The sequence below is a fragment of the Micrasema longulum genome, unplaced genomic scaffold (assembly GCF_059751315.1).
Source record: "Micrasema longulum isolate JH-2025_06_02 unplaced genomic scaffold, ASM5975131v1 h1tg003271l, whole genome shotgun sequence".
In the NCBI taxonomy this organism is placed as follows: domain Eukaryota; kingdom Metazoa; phylum Arthropoda; class Insecta; order Trichoptera; family Brachycentridae; genus Micrasema; species Micrasema longulum.
In genome coordinates, this window is record NW_028280352.1 from 30,443 (window position 1) to 50,927 (window position 20,485).

A 20,485-nucleotide genomic window follows, 5' to 3' on the forward strand; every position below is an offset into this window, starting at 1 on the left:
CTGAAGATAAAGACTGATCATCTTACTTTCATGTGACAAAAATGATCAAGATACGCTGCGATTGGTTTACTAATTCAGTGCCCTATGCACCACTAGGTGCGGAAAGGGAATGATAATTTATTCTTCAAACTGTTATTATCACATAAATATTTACCACTAAACCGTTTTTTTTAATGAGCCATGAGAATATGTTTTTTCAATATTATCTCAAAAACATTAACTTCTAAATGTTTTTTTTTTAAAGACCTGAGAATATCCTTCAAAAGTATTATGAAAAATTTCCTATGTCTTGGAGAACAGATTTATACATTCCCTTAAATTTAATTATTATTTACATTGCAAAAATAATTAAGTTGTATCCTTTATAACATATGTCGTTTTTGATATCATCATAAATAGCCTATACAGCGTTAAGATTTATGTATATTAATTTTAATGTGCATTATGGATAACTAAATAAAATTTGTTTAAGATTCTTATTAATCTTTTATACGACTCCTAGAACTATTTCTTAAAAATAACGACATAATCCGTTCAGTTTTGGGGTGCAGAAAACCGGACAGCGAAACGTCGACTTTGTCGATTTTGGTTAGGCAAAATCAGCCCGACGTGCAGTTGTCTATATCTCAAAGTATCGGAAACACATTTGCGAGAAAGGCACATAAAAATATTTTATTTTTATTTTTATTTTCTTTTATTTAGGAAACATACAGTACAGTTACAAAGTTTAATATTTTACACAATTAGACTATATGTATGGTTAATTATGAAAGCATAAAAAAGAGAAAGAAAAAAAAAACATAAATGAAAGTTGTTTAAAAATTAAAATTTAAGTAAAAAAAAGATATTTTAAAGTTTGTAGTTTATAGTGAGTATTTACAAATGGAAATAATATTAAAAATGAAGAAAATTAGTAGTAAAGAGTAATTAAAAGTTAAGAATTGAAATAAAGAATGGAAAACATGCTCAGATGTAAAAATAAAATAAAATAGTAATGACATTTTTTTTAAAAAAGGAAAAACATAAATATACACATGCATATTTTAAGGGATTCAAAGAAACGATAAGAAGAATCTATAAGTGAAATATAAGAAAATAAATTTAAGTCAATTTAAAAAACATCTTCAAAATTAATTACACATTATAGTAAGAGCAGCAATGTATTGATTTTATATACATATATAATATAAGTAATTAAAAGTAGTTTAAAGTAGTTTAAGTAGTATAATGTTCAAATATATATTTATCGAAATTCCCAGACACCGTCTATCCTCTTCATATTACTCGTATAAATAATGCGTCGTTGACAATATTATTTTGCGACAAAACAGGATAACAAGTTAATGTTTTCCTAATGCGGAATGTCAAGGTTTGTCAATTTTTATGATTGTTTACAGTAAAACTTCGTGACACGCCAGTTTTTAGTAATATTAAATATTGACATTTTTGTTAATAAACCATGAATATTATTATTATTTACACAGATAGGAATGGGGGGCGATCAGACATTTCTTTTCCCGAGAACTTGCGTTCCATTAAACAGAAATATAAGGAAATAAATTTAATGCCTAAGGCGTCGGCAACAGTGTAGCCCGTCGCGACGTCTATCCTTCCACAAAGTACGGATTTTATTTACATAAAAATAAGTTACTAAAAATAACGTAGATTTTTTTTGTGTAATTTTTCATTTTTACTTTTGATAACGTTCCGCGGGAAATATTTAACACATTTTATACATATTTACAAATAATAATTATCTTTTTTCCGCGGCGTCCCTCACGTGGTATTAAAGAGAAAATATTTAGATAATGAACTAGTTGTGTCGTTAATCGATAAAAGTTTTAGTATGTCAATAAGAATTTTCCCGATGGAACGATATATTTTATCTGGATTGAAAGTAGCTTGGTCTTCTAACTATCGCTATGAAAGAAATACGATGATCCGTTTGTCGATGGTGACGTAGCATCGTTATTTTGTCTACATATCTAAAATTCTACTGCGAAACCAAAACGAAAAGCAAACCAAACTAATCATAGATAAAGTAAGTCAATTATAGAAATTTAAAGAATTCTATTCAAATTGATAATTTTTGATATTACACCTTACCGACTACCAATTTTCAAATAATGTTGATAAATTATGTATTTTTTTCATTGTAATTATTTTTAATTCGAGATGAAAAATAAGTATCCTATGTTACATCCAACCTCTCCGGCTATCCCTGTACAAAAAAATATGTCAATCGGTCCCTCCGTCGAGACGCGAAGGAAACACAAACAAACGCACTTTCGCATTTATTAAGAATAGTCCAGAAACCGCATACGCGCATCACACACAAGGTGACTAAACTACTCTTAAAAGAGTAGTTTTATGTTTTGACCCATTAGTTTCTTTGTAGACGTCGCTCAGTACGCAACTCCCGATTTGAATGTAACTATGCCGTGTTGTGTCCTTTTAAAGTGTAGAAATACTGCTGGGATCTTAAAGAAACAGGATGGGATCACATTTCATGTGCATTTAGCAAATGCATTCCCCATCTGTCAGATTGTCGAAGAAAACAAAATGGACATTTCGTTCGTGTTGCTAAGGTAGTAATCTTTTTACCCTACTTGGCTCATATAATGAGAGAACTAATGAAAATTGGACCTCGGATTAAACAACACCGTGGTAGACATTTGACCGACATTATCTTCAAAACATCAAATATTATTTAACATGATATAATAATATCCGTTTTATGTCAAATAAAATTATTAATGATCCTTTAATATTAAATGATCCTTTTCTTATCTACTCTGTTGTGTCAATCAATGTTTCCGCGTGCACAATAAAATTTACAAAATGCTTTTTTTTTTTACCTTACATTTGTGTTCTGATTATATTTTTCCCATCTGGCAACATTACGCGGCGACTTCACGAATGCACGCGGCGAAAGTGGGGCATAGTGGTGGAATTTTTGGACACAGTCCGATGTATTCGAATATGATTCTACGCTCCTTCCGGACTATTTTTAATTCTATGTATGGAAGTATGGATTATGGACTTCCATGTTCAGGGATAAAAATTGTTGTATAATATCGTAATGTTTATAATGGTACAAAAATTGTATGAATTAAAAATAAGTTTCGATATAATAATGTCTTTGATATCTCACCGAAGAGGTGGAATTCTTTAAACAATTTTGGACAAATAATAAAAAACATTCAGAGTTAAAAAATCTTAATTGTAATGTTTACGATACACCTAATACAAATATGAAAGATATAAAAATAGTCATTTTAGAGAAATGAGGAAATAATCTCCGTATTATGAAATCTAACCACGCCTTTCTTTCTCTAAAAACGTTGACCTTTTAACAAGGTTAAGTCGTAATAATTATGTTTTTAAGATAACGATACCGCCTGATACATAATATAGATATATATTTGTATATTATAAAGGCAATTTAAATTAGTAATTACATTTTTTATCACGGCGATGTTTTTCTTCCTCAAAACACTGTTACTTGTAGAAGTAGTGCAGGACTCTCGGGATGTTGGTAAATTGATTTCAAAATACTAAATAAAAGCAGAAAAACGCTGACTTTTCAAATAGGCGATTTTGAGTACTATTCCCAGTTAGGTACATCATCTTCAAACCATAGGGCACTGTATATGAAAAGTATATGAAATATGTTATATGCAACTACTATGGAGAACAGGATGTCAAAATGACATAAACAGACTACAAAGACAAACAAAATAAAATATTAAAGTTAGTATATGACCTTCCCTATCTAACTGCAACTAGAGAACTTTTTAAACAAACTAAGCAATTGAATACAACTGAACTCTTTTAACTAGAATCATTCAAATTTATCCATAAATTAGCCACTTATGTAATTGTAGACAAGGAACTAAAACTTGTAAAAAATTGTAGTAAACATGGACACAATACGAGAATATCAGAAACATATCATGCCAGGAGGCCCCGACTTACGAAAAATCATATTTTAATTTCTGTGTTCTCACCGGGAAATGAACTAGGAACCATCCGTGCGTGACTCGAGTGTCTTGACCACAACACTACGGAGGCCGCCAGTTAGATGCAGCATGTGTAATTTTATCAATAATAATTTTTATTTTTTAACCTACAATAAAATAATGATTTTCCTAGTTAAATGTTAGATCATAAATCATATTATATAAATATATATGTATGTTTAAATGAAAATCTGATTTTACGTGCTTAAGAGTAGTGGTTTTGTCCTTTGAAAATATTTGAAGCCGTATTGAAAATCAGGTTGACCCAACTAAACGATTTTATTTTGACTAAGCATAATTGATTTCTAACCTACAAAATAATCGCTGCATCGATAAAAAATGTTGTTTGTAAAATTATCTTATTCTTGTAAATGGGGGTCAGTGCCAAACAAGTTCCAGACGTCACTGCGATCTGTGTAGCTCTATTGTGATGGGTCTTGTAAATTATTTTTTCCCTTTGAGCCTACGTCTTTGAAGAGCTGGACATCTGAATGGACGGCGGGTGCTCTCACATCCCCAGGTTTAATCAATGGTCCACTAAAGATGCGGTTCTTTTGTGATATTAAGCATCACATTCACATAACCTGTGGTACCTATGCACTTTTTTATGCATATTTTTTGCTTGCACGGCTTTTTGTTTAAAGTATTTACCTACTCGTTAGATATATTTGTCGGTTAATTAGTACACTACAACTAGGTAGCTTTAAAATCGGCATTTGTGTGTTACCCACTGAAAACATATTTTTTATCTTCCTCCGTGAATGCTACTAGTAGACAATTTATGCATTGAAATCATCATGATACGTACGTATTTAATGAATCACGGCTTGTCTATTTGTTGCATTCATGGAGGAAGATACAAATATGTATTTTTAGTGGGTACTGCTCGAAAATGAAAAATACCTATTTTAAAGTTACCGCATTTTGGGGTCGATGAGACGCACCCTAATTTTAGCTGATTTTTCAAAGTAAAAAAGTGCGTCTTATAGTTCGAAAAATACGCTACCTAGTTGTCGTAATTACCCCATGATTTTATGGTCACTTTACCTAAAAAAAATTCAATAACATTCACTTTTAAAAAGTTAATGATCCTATAAATACGATATAAAATGATCGTTTTTTGATTCAATAAATTCGCATTGCCGACTGAATTTTAAAAAACTTTTGGAAAACTCGAGGTTTGAGGCCGATTATTTTATAACTGTACTAACTGTACATACCATGTATTTTCTTGTGTTTTAACACTTAACACCGAATACACATAGAATTTACCCAGTGCCCGGTCCATTTTTGTGAAATTTCATGCTTTCTGAAGGGTTTCTTAAAAGTGTCATAATTATGAAAATACTAGAAAATAAATCAATTGAAACTTCTCAGATTTATTTGAAATAATTAAATCAGTAATTTTTGTATGATAGTTTTGCCAACATTGGCTTTTATGGAGAGCCACATTGCAATGTTCGCACATATAAAGGGCCTCACTCCTTTTTTTGTGCTTTGTATCTCGGAGCCGTGTAAACACGTGATTATAATAACCATGCGTTGTGTCCCGGTCCCGTGTTTTCACGTGGTTTACCAGCAGCAAAAAGTACTAATGAAAGTCACTAGATGTCAATAAAATGCAATTTTTTAGACAGCTGGTAAACCACGTGAAAACACGGGACCGGGACACAACGCATGGTTATATAATCACGTGTTTACACGGCTCCGGGATACAAAGTGTTAAATAAGGTATAATAAAGACTCTCTGTGACCAGACGGATGAAGAATACAGCGATGTGTATAAAATAGAGCCAGAACACTGAACGAGCGTTTTCGATTCGACGGATGTTCTGAGGTAAAAATCCTGACCAAGGAAATCGAGCGGAGATAAGTCTGCCTCGTTTTCGTGTTCGCCTGCCATTCTCGAGGTCCTGGGTTCGATTCCTGACAGAATGGACGTGAAATATTTTTTAAAAGGTTTTTAGAACCGCAATATTGAATTGTTCCTGGACTGGCACCTTAAGCATAAGACTGATCACTGATCACCTTACCTTCATGTGCAAAATTGGGAGCTACGTCCAGTAATTTTTTACATTTCACGTGTACAATGGACTTACAAGTCAATCGAGGTGACAAATACAACACGTGGGTGTTCTGAATTAACAACGCAAATAATGCAACTTTACATATTCACTCTAATTCATTATCATTATATAAATGCGACACTCACTAAATTATGACCAAGCCGCTATAATATGAATCATACTCAAATTTACGTTGCCATTTTTAAATATAAGGGAGATTTTAAAGGTATTTAAACGTAGTGATTTTATTATATTGCGTAAAACTGTTAATTATTGTTAAATTTATTAATGATTTAGAAGAATACGGTTTTACGGTTCGGTATAAATAACAGAATTATATTCATAAGTTCGGATAATTGTTTTGAAATAAAACATTTACAAGTAGCATGTGGTCAGAAGTTCCTTTCAGAATATACCTATGTAAGAATATTGTTAAATATTAATAAAAAAACATCAAAAGTTTAGACCTCGACGAATCACAAATATGATCACACTTCATTATTGTGGGCATTTTCTCAATCACTCGACGTCAAGTTGAATGTACCAAAATTTTCATTTGTTTGTCATTGAAAAGTTAGATTTGACTGTTCGACGCAACCCCTTTGCGCAATGTCACCTGTCAAATGATAAAATTGGCTTACCTTATTCAGGCCGGGATTCTTGAGGTGATCCAAGCCGGTCCTTGTAGAATTGCTTCCTGAATCCCCATATCCTGAAAATCCGATCTTGTCCCGGTCCATCTTAACTGTGGATTCGTCAGTATTCTTGTCACAACTATTTCTCGGGGACAGATTCTGCCCCTTTATATGCGGCGAGCGGTCTCTCGATTCACTGTCAATTGGCCGGAAGTGGCCGTTGGACTGACAGGCGGCGCCTCGGACGCTGGCACAGCAGCGCTCGGCTGCGCAGGCGCGCTGGCTGCATTCCCTGGCGGAAACACACGATTAGTACCTCGGGAAAACTCGGCTTACGGAAAAGCCCGGGAAATAATCTGCGAGCTTTGAGAATTTGACAATATCAATCTATCTTGCATTAAAACAAAATTTTAAAAGTGAAGTGAACCTATTGCTGTAATCATTGTAATTTAAAAACCGTTTTTCCTAGTTCTTTGTGTACAAAGCACCCATGTTAAATTAAAAAATCATAAACAAAAAAAGCATTAAGCTTATGGAGTTAAAATCGACCACCGTGGTTTAGAGGTCAAGACGCTTGACTCACGCACAAAAGGTTACGGGTTCGATTCTCGCCGAGAACACAAAAAAGGTGTTTTTACTCAAGTCTGACTATTCTGTGCTACAATTTACCACTATAATTGGGCCTTCTGGCTTGTTGTGGTGCAAAAAAAAAAAGACCTATTTTTTAAATGTTTCCCTTCTCCTGCTATGGGTCTTAAATAATGTTCAATGTATTTTCAAGTTAAGTTATTATTATTCTCTGTTCTGAGGTTAAAGAGTATAAATTATTAAACTCAGGAAGTGTTATTTAAAAATATAAACAAACCCCCACCTATTTAACAATTTATCTATTTAACATATTAGGTTAGCACTGTTTTCAGAAGGAGAAAATTCATTTAAATACAATCGTAAGTATTCGGAAGTTTATTTTCAAACATACATTAATATGAATAATTCATTGTTACGAAAATTACATACTTATAAATATCATTATTTGCACTGCAACATGAAGACCCAATTATAGTGGTGAATTACAGCTCAAAACACCCAGACTAAAAAAAACACATTTAAGTTTTTTGATCTCACAGGGAATCGAACCCGGAACCCTCCGTGCGTGAGGCGTCTAATCCATTACACCACGGCTGCCGCAAACGAATGTTTAAGATTAGGCCCCAGGATATTCGAATTATGAATTTAAAATATTTGCGTTTTAAAAAAAGTGAACATGATATTTTTCATTTATTTGATACCATATATACTCGTACATGTCAGTATAGCAATAGCAAGTATTTATAAAAAAATAATTACGAAATACAAAGAAGGAAACAATAATGTGAAATAAAAAAAATTAAAAAAACAATAATTATGACATGTGTCATTGACTTGCGCATGTTGTTATCAGATCTCTATTGATATCCAAATATGTTTTTGTTTTGTATCTTAATTGTTTACTTACATATAATTAATTATTTTTTCAGTTTATTAAACGTGCTTTTAACAGGTCAAGGATCTTTTATATTCCGATCATAATATAAACAAATAAACCACATCCTCCATGCTGACCACTAGAAACAATTCAAATTGTACCTCTATAAGATTTATATATTTTGCGGTCAGATTTTAACAAAACATAAAATTATATTTAATTTATACATCGGACTATCGTTTTCTATCATTGCAAATCTATTCATTAGAATCATTAGTGTTATAAATATAATAAGATGATAATAAATGTGTACTTATGCGAGTGTGAACAATATATTCATTTTATTGGGTGTAACAAAGAATTGCTGCCAATAAACAATAATATATATAGATATACAGAAACTCTCATTAGCGACTCTAATAAAATAGACGGGGGACCAAAATACTTTTTTGTCTTTGAAAAAAGAAACACTGAGTTCATGTGATGTTATCATCAAAATTTAACTATTTGCGAATGCTTGATGTGTCAATTTTTTTTTTAATTTTGTGAAGTTAAAGGCTGAAATCATTTTTGATGCGAGTGAGATTTGTTTAACTGATTTTTTTAACCTATATTATAATATAACGCCTAAATATATTTTTTAATTTTAGATTTCTTCTTTGATCAGTTGGTTTTATCAACAATAGTAAATCTCACTCGATCAACAAGGGTTTCAGCTCTGTAACCTCACATAAATCAACATATGGAAGAATTGAAGAAATACGGATATTTAAATATAAGCAGAATGGTAAAATTAACACATTGTGTAAGTAGCCACATAATCCAGCCAATGGCAGGTGATAAATTCTATAAATTGTGAAAATCTGTATTTGGATCTGAGTCGATGCAATACTTCTTATCTACTTAATGTTAATTATAAATATGTAGAACCGTTGGTTTTCCAAATAAAACAATAAAAATCTATACTTCTATATTCCCTGCTTTAAAATGTTCTCCATCTCTGTTGAAATGCGTTAATCGTAATTACTCCTAAGGAGGTGACATCCAGTACTTGTCTACAAACTTGACAGACATGTTGTTAATAAATAAATATAATTTTGAATCACACTAACCGTTATTATATTAATTGTGTAGGTTTGTGAAAAATAACAGAAGACAGAAGTACATAGGTGTCCCAAAATATTTTTTAATGATTTGCAACTTTTTACCAGTTGTAATCATTAAAACTTTATAGTGTTATTATGAAAGTCATCAATAATGGTGCCGTAACATTAGAACGTCTATAAATACGTGACTATAAAATACAATTTTACAAACGAAACAGTTTTTATTACTTCATATACAATTCCGTCAATTATACAAGTAACAGTAATGATTCAACTAATACATAGTAGCAAATATATTTTAATTACTTTCTTGATGAAATACCGTTGGCCCAGAAGCTCACTTTTATTCAAAAACGTACTCGTACAAAGGGAGTTTTTCGATTCAAGGTTTTCTTGGTATTTTAACCCTTACCGGTCCAATGTCGAATCTCTTTCGAAATCGATTTTCTCCATATATCATACTTTGGAAAATTATAGAAACTTTTTTTTTCATTAAAAAAAAAATAAAAACTCGATTTGTAGTAAAAACGAGATTTATTTTTGAAATGTACATAGTAATGGTTTTATTATATACATATGTTTTATATTTTTAATTTTCTAAAGTATGATATATGGAAAAAATCTATGTCGAATGAGATTCGACATTGAACTGGTAAGGGTTTTAACATAAAAAAAGATAATAAGGCATGTGTTTTTTTAATATACTCGTACCTAAGGTTGTAGTCTGGTAAAACGAACGCAAAATTAGGAAATCATAGGATTTTGCCATTTTAAAACGCGCAATAATAAAAAAACATAAATAAGATAAGAACAATATTTTTTAAAGGTATTTCTGTTAAAAAATATACTTAAAAGTTTTATGTAACTAAAATATAATTACTTTTAGACCGGCAGATTCCGCCATTTCAAATTTAGACTAAACTTAGGTATCTGGGATCTCAAAAAAGACTAAGTATTGAACAAAAATTTGTCGCAATAATTTGAAGATAATAAATTTAACATAAAAGTAGCGAAAACCAAATTTAATTTTTTTGGTTTTTGAAAAAAAATACGAGCATTTTAAATCACTTACATTTTTGTGATATTTTCCTTTATTTCTACTTAAAATTATGCCTTTGGTAATACTAAAAAAAATAAAAATATTTTCGATATTTTAGTATTTGCATGTTGGTGTAGTGATTTTCCTGACGAAGAGACGGGTAAGTCTCGAAACCGGTGGACATAAAAAGTCGGTAAGTGGTTAAATACTAATATTTACTAACATTAATTATCAAATAATAGTTTGTCATCAGGTGCTCAGACTAAGTGTTAATTAAAATTTAAAAAAGAGAGTACAGACATAATATAATGTATACTGAATTTTATTATAGAAATAAAAGATGAGTGATACTTAATTCTACATATTTGGAATTACCAGTGACCGGTCTGATCGCTTTCGCGACATTTTAGAGACTGGTTATTCCAAAATTGGTGGATTTACGTTATCACTTGTCTTGTACTTCTACAATAAAGTACAAAATATCAATGAGGAAGTTCAGTCTTTTTTGAATTTGTTCATAGACTATTAAATTAAACCATTAAAAAAATATACATCGGTTTATCAGCGATATGATTTTTTAGAGTTTTATGTTTCTGAAATAACTCCGCGCGTGACGCCAGAGGTTTTTCTCTGTCAATTCTTACGATTGGTTCGTTTAAGATAAGCTAACCGGATATCCTTTATAGCTCTTATTTCATTGGTTGGTTCATATGAACCAGTGACGTCGTTCAAAGTAGTGCTTTTTCATTAAAATATTTTTTATTACTTCTGTGGTACATTTTCAAGTAATTTAACCGTACAATTTAATGCTATTATTTTTACCGCGCGCAAGAAAACCCTTTTTGTATCCAATTTCCTGTAGGGTTCCTAATAGAATTTATTAATTAATTATTATTTTTAATTTATATGGATATATATGTGTATGTATCAATATGTGTATATTAGTAAGTTTATATTTTATTTGTCTGCTCTTTCTTTTAATTTGTAAATAATTATTATGTTTTAAAATGTAATTGCCTAGCTTGGAACGGAGTATGTACCCTTGTTAGCTGGGCAAAGTGTACAAAAAAATGTATATAATATTACAATATCTATAAATACATAAAAAAATAAAAACCTTTTCGTATATAATAAATATCGATTTTTCTAAGAACGGTTATATTATTTATTGTTTTCCAATTCATTTGGGTATGTTTTGTTATTGACCATTCTTTCTACATGGAATGTAATAAGGTAATTATTTATTTTTCCATATTCATACTTATATTATAAATGCGAGATAGTGTGTGTTTGTTTGTTTGTGCTTCCTTCACGTCTCAACGGAGCGACCGATTGACATATGCATAAGGATAGCCTGAGAGATGAGAAGTTAAATAGGATACTTATTTTTCATGCCATGAAAATCAAAAATACCATGAAAAACATAGAATTAAGAATAGTCCAGAAGGAGCGTAGAATTATGTTTGAATACATCGGACTGTGTCCAATAATTCCCCCATTATGCCTCACTTATGCCGCGCGCATTCGTTATGCCGCCGCGTAATGTTGCACGATGGGAAAAAATATAATTATAACACAAATGTAAAGTAAAAAAAAATCTCAAAATTTTTATTGTGCACGCGAAAATATTGATTGACACAACATAGTAGATAAGTAAAGGGTCATTTAATAAGAGTAATTGAATTAATGAACTTTAAACTTAAAATATAATACAAATTTTATTTTACATAAAACGGGAATTTTTATATCGTGTTAAATAGTATTTGATCTTTTAAAGATAATGTCGGTCAAGTGTCCACGATAGAGTTGTTTAATCCGAGCTCTAATTTTTATTAGTTCTCTCATTAGATGAGCAAAGTAGGGCAAAAAAATTTACTACCCTGGCGATACTAACGAAATGTTCATTTTGTTTCTTCGTAAATCTGACAGATGGAAAAATAATTCAATTTTTAAGTAGTGCATTTGTTACATACACATTTATTAGCTAATTACACATGAAATGTGATTGCATCCTGTTTCTTTAAAATCCTAGCAGTAATTTTACACTTTTAAAGGACACAACACGGCATAGTTGAATTCAAATCAGGAGTTGCATACTGAGCGACGTCTACAAAGAAATAAATGGGTCAACACGTAAACCTACTCATTTATGAGTAGTTTAGTCGCCTTCTGTTTGATGTGCGTATGCGGTTTCTGGACTATTCTTAATGCCATGATAAAAAATATATAAAATATACCAACAATGAGCAATATTATTTGAAAATGAGTAAGCGGTAAGGTGTGATGCCAAAAATAATAAATTTGAATAGAATTCTTTACATTTCTATAATTGACTTACTTTATCTATGATTAGTTTGGTTTGCTTTTCGTTTTGGTTTTATAGTAGGATTTTGGATTTGTGAACAGAATAAAGATGCTTGGTCGCCATAGACAAACGGATCGACATATTTTTTTCATAGTGATTGTTAGAGGACCGGCAATTAATACAAGCTACTTTCTATCTCGAAAAAAAATATTATTCCATCGGGAAAATTCGTACTGATAAACGACAAAACTAATTAATTACCTAAGTAATACTTCCTAATACCACGTGAGCGCATCCGCGGGTAAAAGCTAGCAAGTTATAAATTAAACTACTTTCTACAATAATTCAAATTATTCATTTATTTGACCGGTTAGCACTTACACCCCCTAACGAGCGTCGTCAAATTTATTTGTATTATTTTAGAATATACTCCTCCCGTACTGTACACCGCACCACCAATTAATACATGTGCTGTATTCTATAATAAAATACAAAATGAAAATATAATTTTTCTCAAACGTGGGTTTTCCGTGATGTAATTCACCACTGTCATTGGGCATATGGCCTGTTGTCGTGCAAAAAAAAAAATTAAAAAAAAATTATATATATCTGTTTTATATTTTTTTATATGAAAAAATGGCAAAAAACACATGGAAAAAATATAAGACTTTTTTTTAAAAATGACATATTTATAAATAAAAGAAAAAAACAAAAAAAATGATTGTGAAGTTTTTTTAAATTATAAAATATTTAACAAAACAATGGTTTTAAAACACAAACGTCAGAACAAACGTGGGCTACCAATATGAAAATTATATTGTTTTGTAAAGAATATATATTTGGCTAGATGCATGCAAAAAATGGGGCAGATTGGTTAAGAAAATAACGGGTTATGATTATTTTTCTTAGTATACCTAAGGAATGACGCTGGTACTAGGGGGGGGGGGGGTTAAGATAGAATTTTGTTTGGAATAAATCTGTATCTTAGTAGATAAAAGACACTTGTACATAATATCGATATACACAAATACATGTAATATGTATATATTATATTATTTTATAGTAATAAACTTTTATATTAATTAAGAATAAAGAAATACCTATAATACGTATAAATATATAATAATATCATAGTTATAAGCACCTAGAGGCGAATTACATTAATGCGATTCAGTAGGACTTTTATGAATAAAAATACTTTTTTTTACATAAATACAAATAACTCTAGCATAATAATGTTCTCAACAATATTTTGAGTTTGTCCAAATTTTTGTAGACAAGAACTGGATTCAACTCCCTGGGGAGCTATTAACATAACAATTTACCACAGAGATGAAGAACAGTAGGGAAAATTGTTCTCAGGAGGATATGATTAACTTTAAAAACCTCAATGTAATCAGATTACAATGAAAAACTAATAGAGTAATGAATCTTCATTTTTTCCATAAAGCTAAATCGAATTTTCCGTACAAAAAGATGTATATTTGTATAAAATTTTAATGTATCTTTGTCGGTAATCTGTGAACAAACGTGTTTAAAAAAAATGACACAAATATACCTTAGATGACATTTGATATTCTTAGTAGAAAATAGAAGATGATTTTGTAATCGGGGCCTTGGTACAAATTTTACAGATTATTTATTTAGTAACACGACAAGAAAATAATAATTTTTTTTTTTTGGGAAATCAATTTTTTGTGCCAATACTTCTATGTCTTCGGGATAGAAGAAGAATGCGTGTCTCTGTACTAATTAAAGTTAATACAAATTATACCATTGGCTTTGGCAATTTGTATAAATCTATTAAAAAGAAGAATATCGTAGCTAAGTACGGCTCCCTTTAACCTTTAACTAAACTTGAATGAAAATAGATAAATCTCAATTTATAACATAAGACATGTTGAAGAATAATGTTACAATATAATTAACGAAGGTATATAAATATACAAAATGGAATATATATTTTTATAATCTAGGGCAATAGTCGCCTCGAGTTATATTCATGCATATGTTCATATGTAGTGCAAAATTTATCACGATCTACCTATGGTATATAATCCAAGTCATACAAAGTGTTCTAGGCCGCAGAAATACATATTCGCATAAACGAAGGTACATTTATTTTAATTCAGATATATTTATAAGGGTCATATAAACCTTGACCTAAAAATTTTCACACATATCATTCAACACATCATGGTTTTCTTTATTCAATTCCAAAACAATATTTTTGTAAATTACTGGTGCATATTTGAAGTCCTACAAATTTCGCGACATTCGTAAATATCGCCTCAAGAACGAAAACGACCTTCGTGTATTAAAATTGAAAACGTGATCCCGTGGTAGCGTTGTAGACTCATATATCAGAGGTCTGAGGTTCGAATCCCGCTCCACTAGAACTCATTTTTACAATTACAACTTACTCGTCGGATAAAAAAATGTAATATTCCGGTAAATACGAGAATACTTCCTTTCTTTTTTAAAATTTGGAATTATGATAATCTGATTAGTAAAAGAACGAAAAACTCCTTTGAGGATCTTTTAGGTTTGATACGTGCATTACGGTTTTTAAAAAAGAAAAATAAACACAAAAAATTACTAAAAATGACTAATTACCAGTATTTTTTTTTATTTTTTAAATCTGTGTTTATTTAAACTTTTGCTGGTGTAAAAAAAAATACAAAAAACGTGACGTAAGTGTTTTGGCGAAGTAATTAAAATAAAATAAAAACGCATAGTCTTTATCCACTTATTATTTATTCAATTACTTATTGGTTTCGAAGTTACACACATACACACGTTTCTTTATCAAGGAATAAATAAATAAAAAAAACTGTAATTAAATAATTTGTAAGTGGGTAAAACCATGTTTTTATTTTCAATTCAAATATATTAAATTGTAATATATTTTATCATTGTATAAATACTCGTACAATTAATTATGTATTTTTTTTAATAATCGAAAATTTTCTTCATAAATTGCAGCATTTACTTAAACCAGTACATATTTTACAATAATTAAACCAAACTAAACATGTACTCGAACCATAGTTAAAAAATATAAAATGTTATGTATAGTGCATTATTTTGGTGAAAATAAACCGTTTTACGTATTTGTAAATTAAGAAAATAAAGTATTTGTTTAATCAATTTATAACTATATAAACGTTATTATAACACAACGCACTATCAAATATGATTTATTACGTTATGAATAAATTATTACGTCTCACATGAATTAATTAAGAATGCAAATGTGCGCTACATGGCTGATAATAATTTGATTACCAATCATTAGCAATATAACAAAGTGTTTTTAGGAAGAGGAAATGATAATTCAATACATAAAGTACGAATTGATTGAGATGTAAATATTTTTTTGTAAATCAGTTTATAGTACAAACTATTTTACGTTGATACTACTTACACACATACGCAATCCTCTATTTACAAACTATATCAGATACAACAGTATTGTAAGTTGAGGTGTCGCAAGTAGAAAATAATTATAGTTATTTTTATAACTATACTTCCACCAATATTTTTCACTAACAAACTTGAATGTTACAAATATTGCAATCAAACACAGATTTTGAATTCTTCTGGTATCATTAACAGAGATGAAGAACATTTTAGAGAAGGAATTATAGATCTCTGTTGAAATATGTCAATATTAACAGCTCCCTAGTGGGTTGAATCCAGTCCTTGTCTTGTCAAAATTTGGATAAACTCAAAACATTGTTGATAAATCCATCTGGTCCAAGAAGAAGTATAAAAATTGAAAAATACATTTAGGTGTTGCCTAGTATGTAGGTGAAATAATAAATCTCACCGGCAACAACAAATGTTTCAGCTCTTTAACTTCATAAACGTCAACAGATGGAAGAATCAAAGGAACATGAATATGGGAGATGTTTAAATATAGGCAGAATGGCGAAGTTACACAGTGTGTAAAATGGCCATTGAAACTAGCCAACGGCAGGTTATAAGCCCCGTGGATGCCTAGACTTCTATATTCCCTTCTCCAAAATGTTCTTCATCTCTGTTGTAAAATGTTAATATTAACAGCTCCCCAGGGGGTTGAATCCAGACCCTGTCTACAAAAATTTGGACAAACTCAAAACATTGTTGATATCTAGTAAGACTTGAATATTTTTGTAAACGGAAAAATAGTCACGTTCACAACACTAGAAACGAAAATTTAAAATTTGGCTGGCTAAAAAATCGTTTATTTTAAGAGTGCTCATATGCATGCCCGCAAAAATATTTAATAATTTATTTTTTCAAAATAGGAACTTTCATCGAGAAAATTATTTAACTCATTTGAATGTTTAAGCATATTGTCGGCCTAGCTTAGCCTAGCCTAGTCCTAAACCTACTTTTGTTCACGGGAGAGTACCTAAAAACAGTATTTACTTCAGTAGCGAATTGTAAAACTAGGAAAACTTAGACACATACTAGAAAATAAAGAGATTCCGATTTGTCTGAAAAAGAAAACATATGAATCACGTATACTGCCAGAGACTACATACGCATTAGATGGCCCTTACAAAAAGAAATGTAGAAAAGCTCAATTGCACACAGCGATCCATGTAAAGATCCATGCTTGGTGACAATGAGCGGTACATGTTGCGAGACAAGACCCCACAAGATGGACCCCTAAAATTTTAAGATGGAGACCTTGGGAGAATAAGAGAGGGGTCAGAAGACCTAAAAAAAGATGGTTCGACTACATAGCCGCTGTGGGGGGTAAAAATTGTCTGCAAGCAGCAACCGACCAAAAGTTATGGTAGAGGCCTATATCCGACAGAAAGCTGAAGAAGAAGAAGAAGAAGAAGAAGCGAATAGGAACGAAGTTTTTTTCTAAATAATGCGACGCTGTACGAATATAGGTATACAAGTATTTTACACATAGAAAACGCCAAAATATCACTTTTGACCGTTTGTAAACTTGCGAGTTTTACTAGTGAGGGTAAAACGTGTTATTTTTTTGGAATAGTTAATATTGGCGGCCTCCGTGGTGTAGTGGTCAAGACGCTTGACTCATGCACGGAAGGTTCCGGGTTCGATTCCCGGTGAGAACACAAAAATTAAAATGTGATTTTTCTCAAGCCTGGTTGTTCTGTAATGTAATTCACCACTGTAATTGGGCCTCCTGGCCTGTTGTGGTGCAAAAAAAAAATGAAATGAAATTACAATATCAATTAAATTAATTAGTTTTCCACGCGTGTCGGTTCACCACTAGTGTTAGCAAATTTTAATGAACACAGGGAAATCGCGAAGTGTGTCAATCAATGGTGGAAATATAACCTACATTATTTCTTAATAGTTTTTCTCGTAAGTTGCAAAAACTATTGTCAACACAGGAAGCGGATATACGTTCTAGTACCTTTTTGAAAATGTAATCTTGCGAAGACATGTCCGCAACCTGATGCGAAACTAGATTATGTACATGTTATATTATTTACTGAACACATAAAAAATATTCAATAATACGCAAATAATAAGCCATGATGAGCATGTTATATTATTTACTGAACACATAAAAAATATTCAATAATACACAAATAATACGCCATGATGAGTTTTTTATAAAAATTGTTTTATAACCCTCTGCAGAACAATAGAATATATTTATAATTAATTTTTGTTGATACTGTTTTTTTTTTTCAAACTATTAAAATCATTGGACCGCCAGCGTCGTAGAGTTTCTTATATGAATCACCTGATGCCATTTTATTTATTGATTTCAGTGCGAATCTAAAAGTAATAATAATTTACGCGAAAAATATTTTGGATTTAAAAAAAACCTAGCAACCTTTATTCAACATAAAAAACATAGAAATAAAATATAGATATAAAACAATTCAGGTTGTAATTTGCCAAAAAAGAGTCAGGCTCTGGTGTTTGGCAAGTGTACAAAATAATTTAAAAATAGAAACAATAATGCATAACAAAAAAAATATGTAGATAATAAGTAAATAAGCAAACAAATAACAATAATAAGTTCACAATAAAAAATATAAAAAAAGCAAATACAAATTGAAAAAATATAACCTTTAAGCGTAAAAACAATTGAAGTAACATAATAACATTATTGTAATATTTTATTTATTTTTTACGTGTGGAATGATGCGGAGTGGCTATTTCAATGTACGCTTTTTTTCTTCTTTTTTTGACATTGTATTTAGTAATGTATAGAAAACTATAATTGCCCTATAATTTTAGTTTATTTGAAAATATTTTTTTGTTGTTGTAATAGCTGATGTTTTCTTTTAATAAATAAATAAAAATAAAGAAGTAAAAATATATTATTCAAAAATTATATTATGCTTAATGTTATCAATTTTGCTGTACTGGTACATATGATTCGATTTAGTCCAGTCTGAGTCGACTAAGTCCAGTTCGACCAGTCTGAATATGCCCATTAGAGGGCGACAGCGCTAATTGGTCAAATAAATAAGTGGAAGTGTACCAAGTATTTTTATTTGTAACTTATATTTAAATACAGCTTATTATATCATTACAGTGGAATCCCATCAATAATTGTCAATAAATAACTGAAATAGAATATTATGCTTAACTGAGGATGTGTAAGATACCCACCTACCACCTACCCCCCTATCAATTTCTAAATTAATAGTGAATGGGAAAATACTTTTATGTTTCTAGTGACGAATATCGATTGCCTTCATTTAAGTAGGTTACATGACAAAAGACGCCATACAGTACCCAAGTAAATAATAAGTATTACATGGATAAAGAAAAACATCGATAGAGAAATAAATGTATATAGGTTAAACACCTGCGTGCAATTATAAAGTGCGAATTAATCAGATAAATTTAAATTGAACTTATTTTTTAAGTTAATTTGATTTTGAATTCGATACATATTACATTTTAACTGTTTCTCTTCTAAGCGCTTTTTAAAAAATGTGAAGTTTATTTATTTGTGAAAATAACCAAATTTTGTACATAAAATGAATACAGAATATGTATATGTATTACAGTAACTTAAATTGTAAAAAATTCCATGTAGATTTTCCAAGGTGAATGTATAGATTATTAATGAATAAAAGAAAATTAATAGTGCTTAAATTTTCAGAATGCCATCAAGAAAATACCCGTTTACATTTTATCGCATTTTACTCTAATATTGTTTTTCATCTCTCACTTTATATTTTTTGAGTCATGAGTATAAGATTGTCTATTCCGCCTATTCTTGATTTTATTGTTTTTTGATATTTTTTATTTTATTTTGGGTAATTTTTCCTTTTGCTTATGAACTACAAATCTTATCTATCTCCGTATATCTCTGATATCTCTGTAATCTGGTATATCTGGTATATCTCAGTAATCTCTGTATAAATAAGTTTTGTAATAGGCTTTTGTGTCCTATTATATTTATGTACTATGACACAAAAGTAATTAAAAAAAAGTAATAAAAAATAAAAAGGAATGGCCCATGCTCAGAAGTTGAAGTCTGTTTGGGCATTTTTTTCAAATCGCGGGCTCTTCATAAATTTTAAGGTTGTATTTCTTGTAATGTGTAATTTCCCTTGTTGATAATATTATATTGTGTGCAATTTGTAACTTACTGTACTTTGGAAAAATATATATATATATGTATTACTCATAGAAAAATATAATAAAATTGTCGGCCTCGTCTCGCGTTCGATTCCCGATATAGTTGACATGAAATATTTATTTAAAAGGGTGTTTTCACACTACAATATTTCATAGTACCTAGACTGGTACCTGAAGCGTAAGACTGATAATCTTACCCTCATGTAAAAAAAAAGATCGAGATACGCTTCGATTTGTGGTACCAATGCAGTGCCCCATGA

The 20,485-nt window shown here is 30.4% G+C and overlaps 1 protein-coding gene across 1 annotated transcript; it reads right to left on the reverse strand.

Moving 5' to 3' along the window:
- Nucleotides 1-4,038: 4,038 nt before the first annotated feature.
- Nucleotides 4,039-9,262, reverse strand: LOC148270904 (uncharacterized). Its single transcript, XM_088242074.1, has 3 exons — nucleotides 9,240-9,262; nucleotides 6,730-7,015; nucleotides 4,039-4,129 (listed from the first exon to the last, which is right to left on the reverse strand). Exons 1-3 carry the CDS (start codon nucleotides 9,260-9,262, stop codon nucleotides 4,118-4,120), a joined length of 321 nt encoding a protein of 106 aa, XP_088098200.1. The 3' UTR covers nucleotides 4,039-4,117.
- Nucleotides 9,263-20,485: the final 11,223 nt, after the last annotated feature.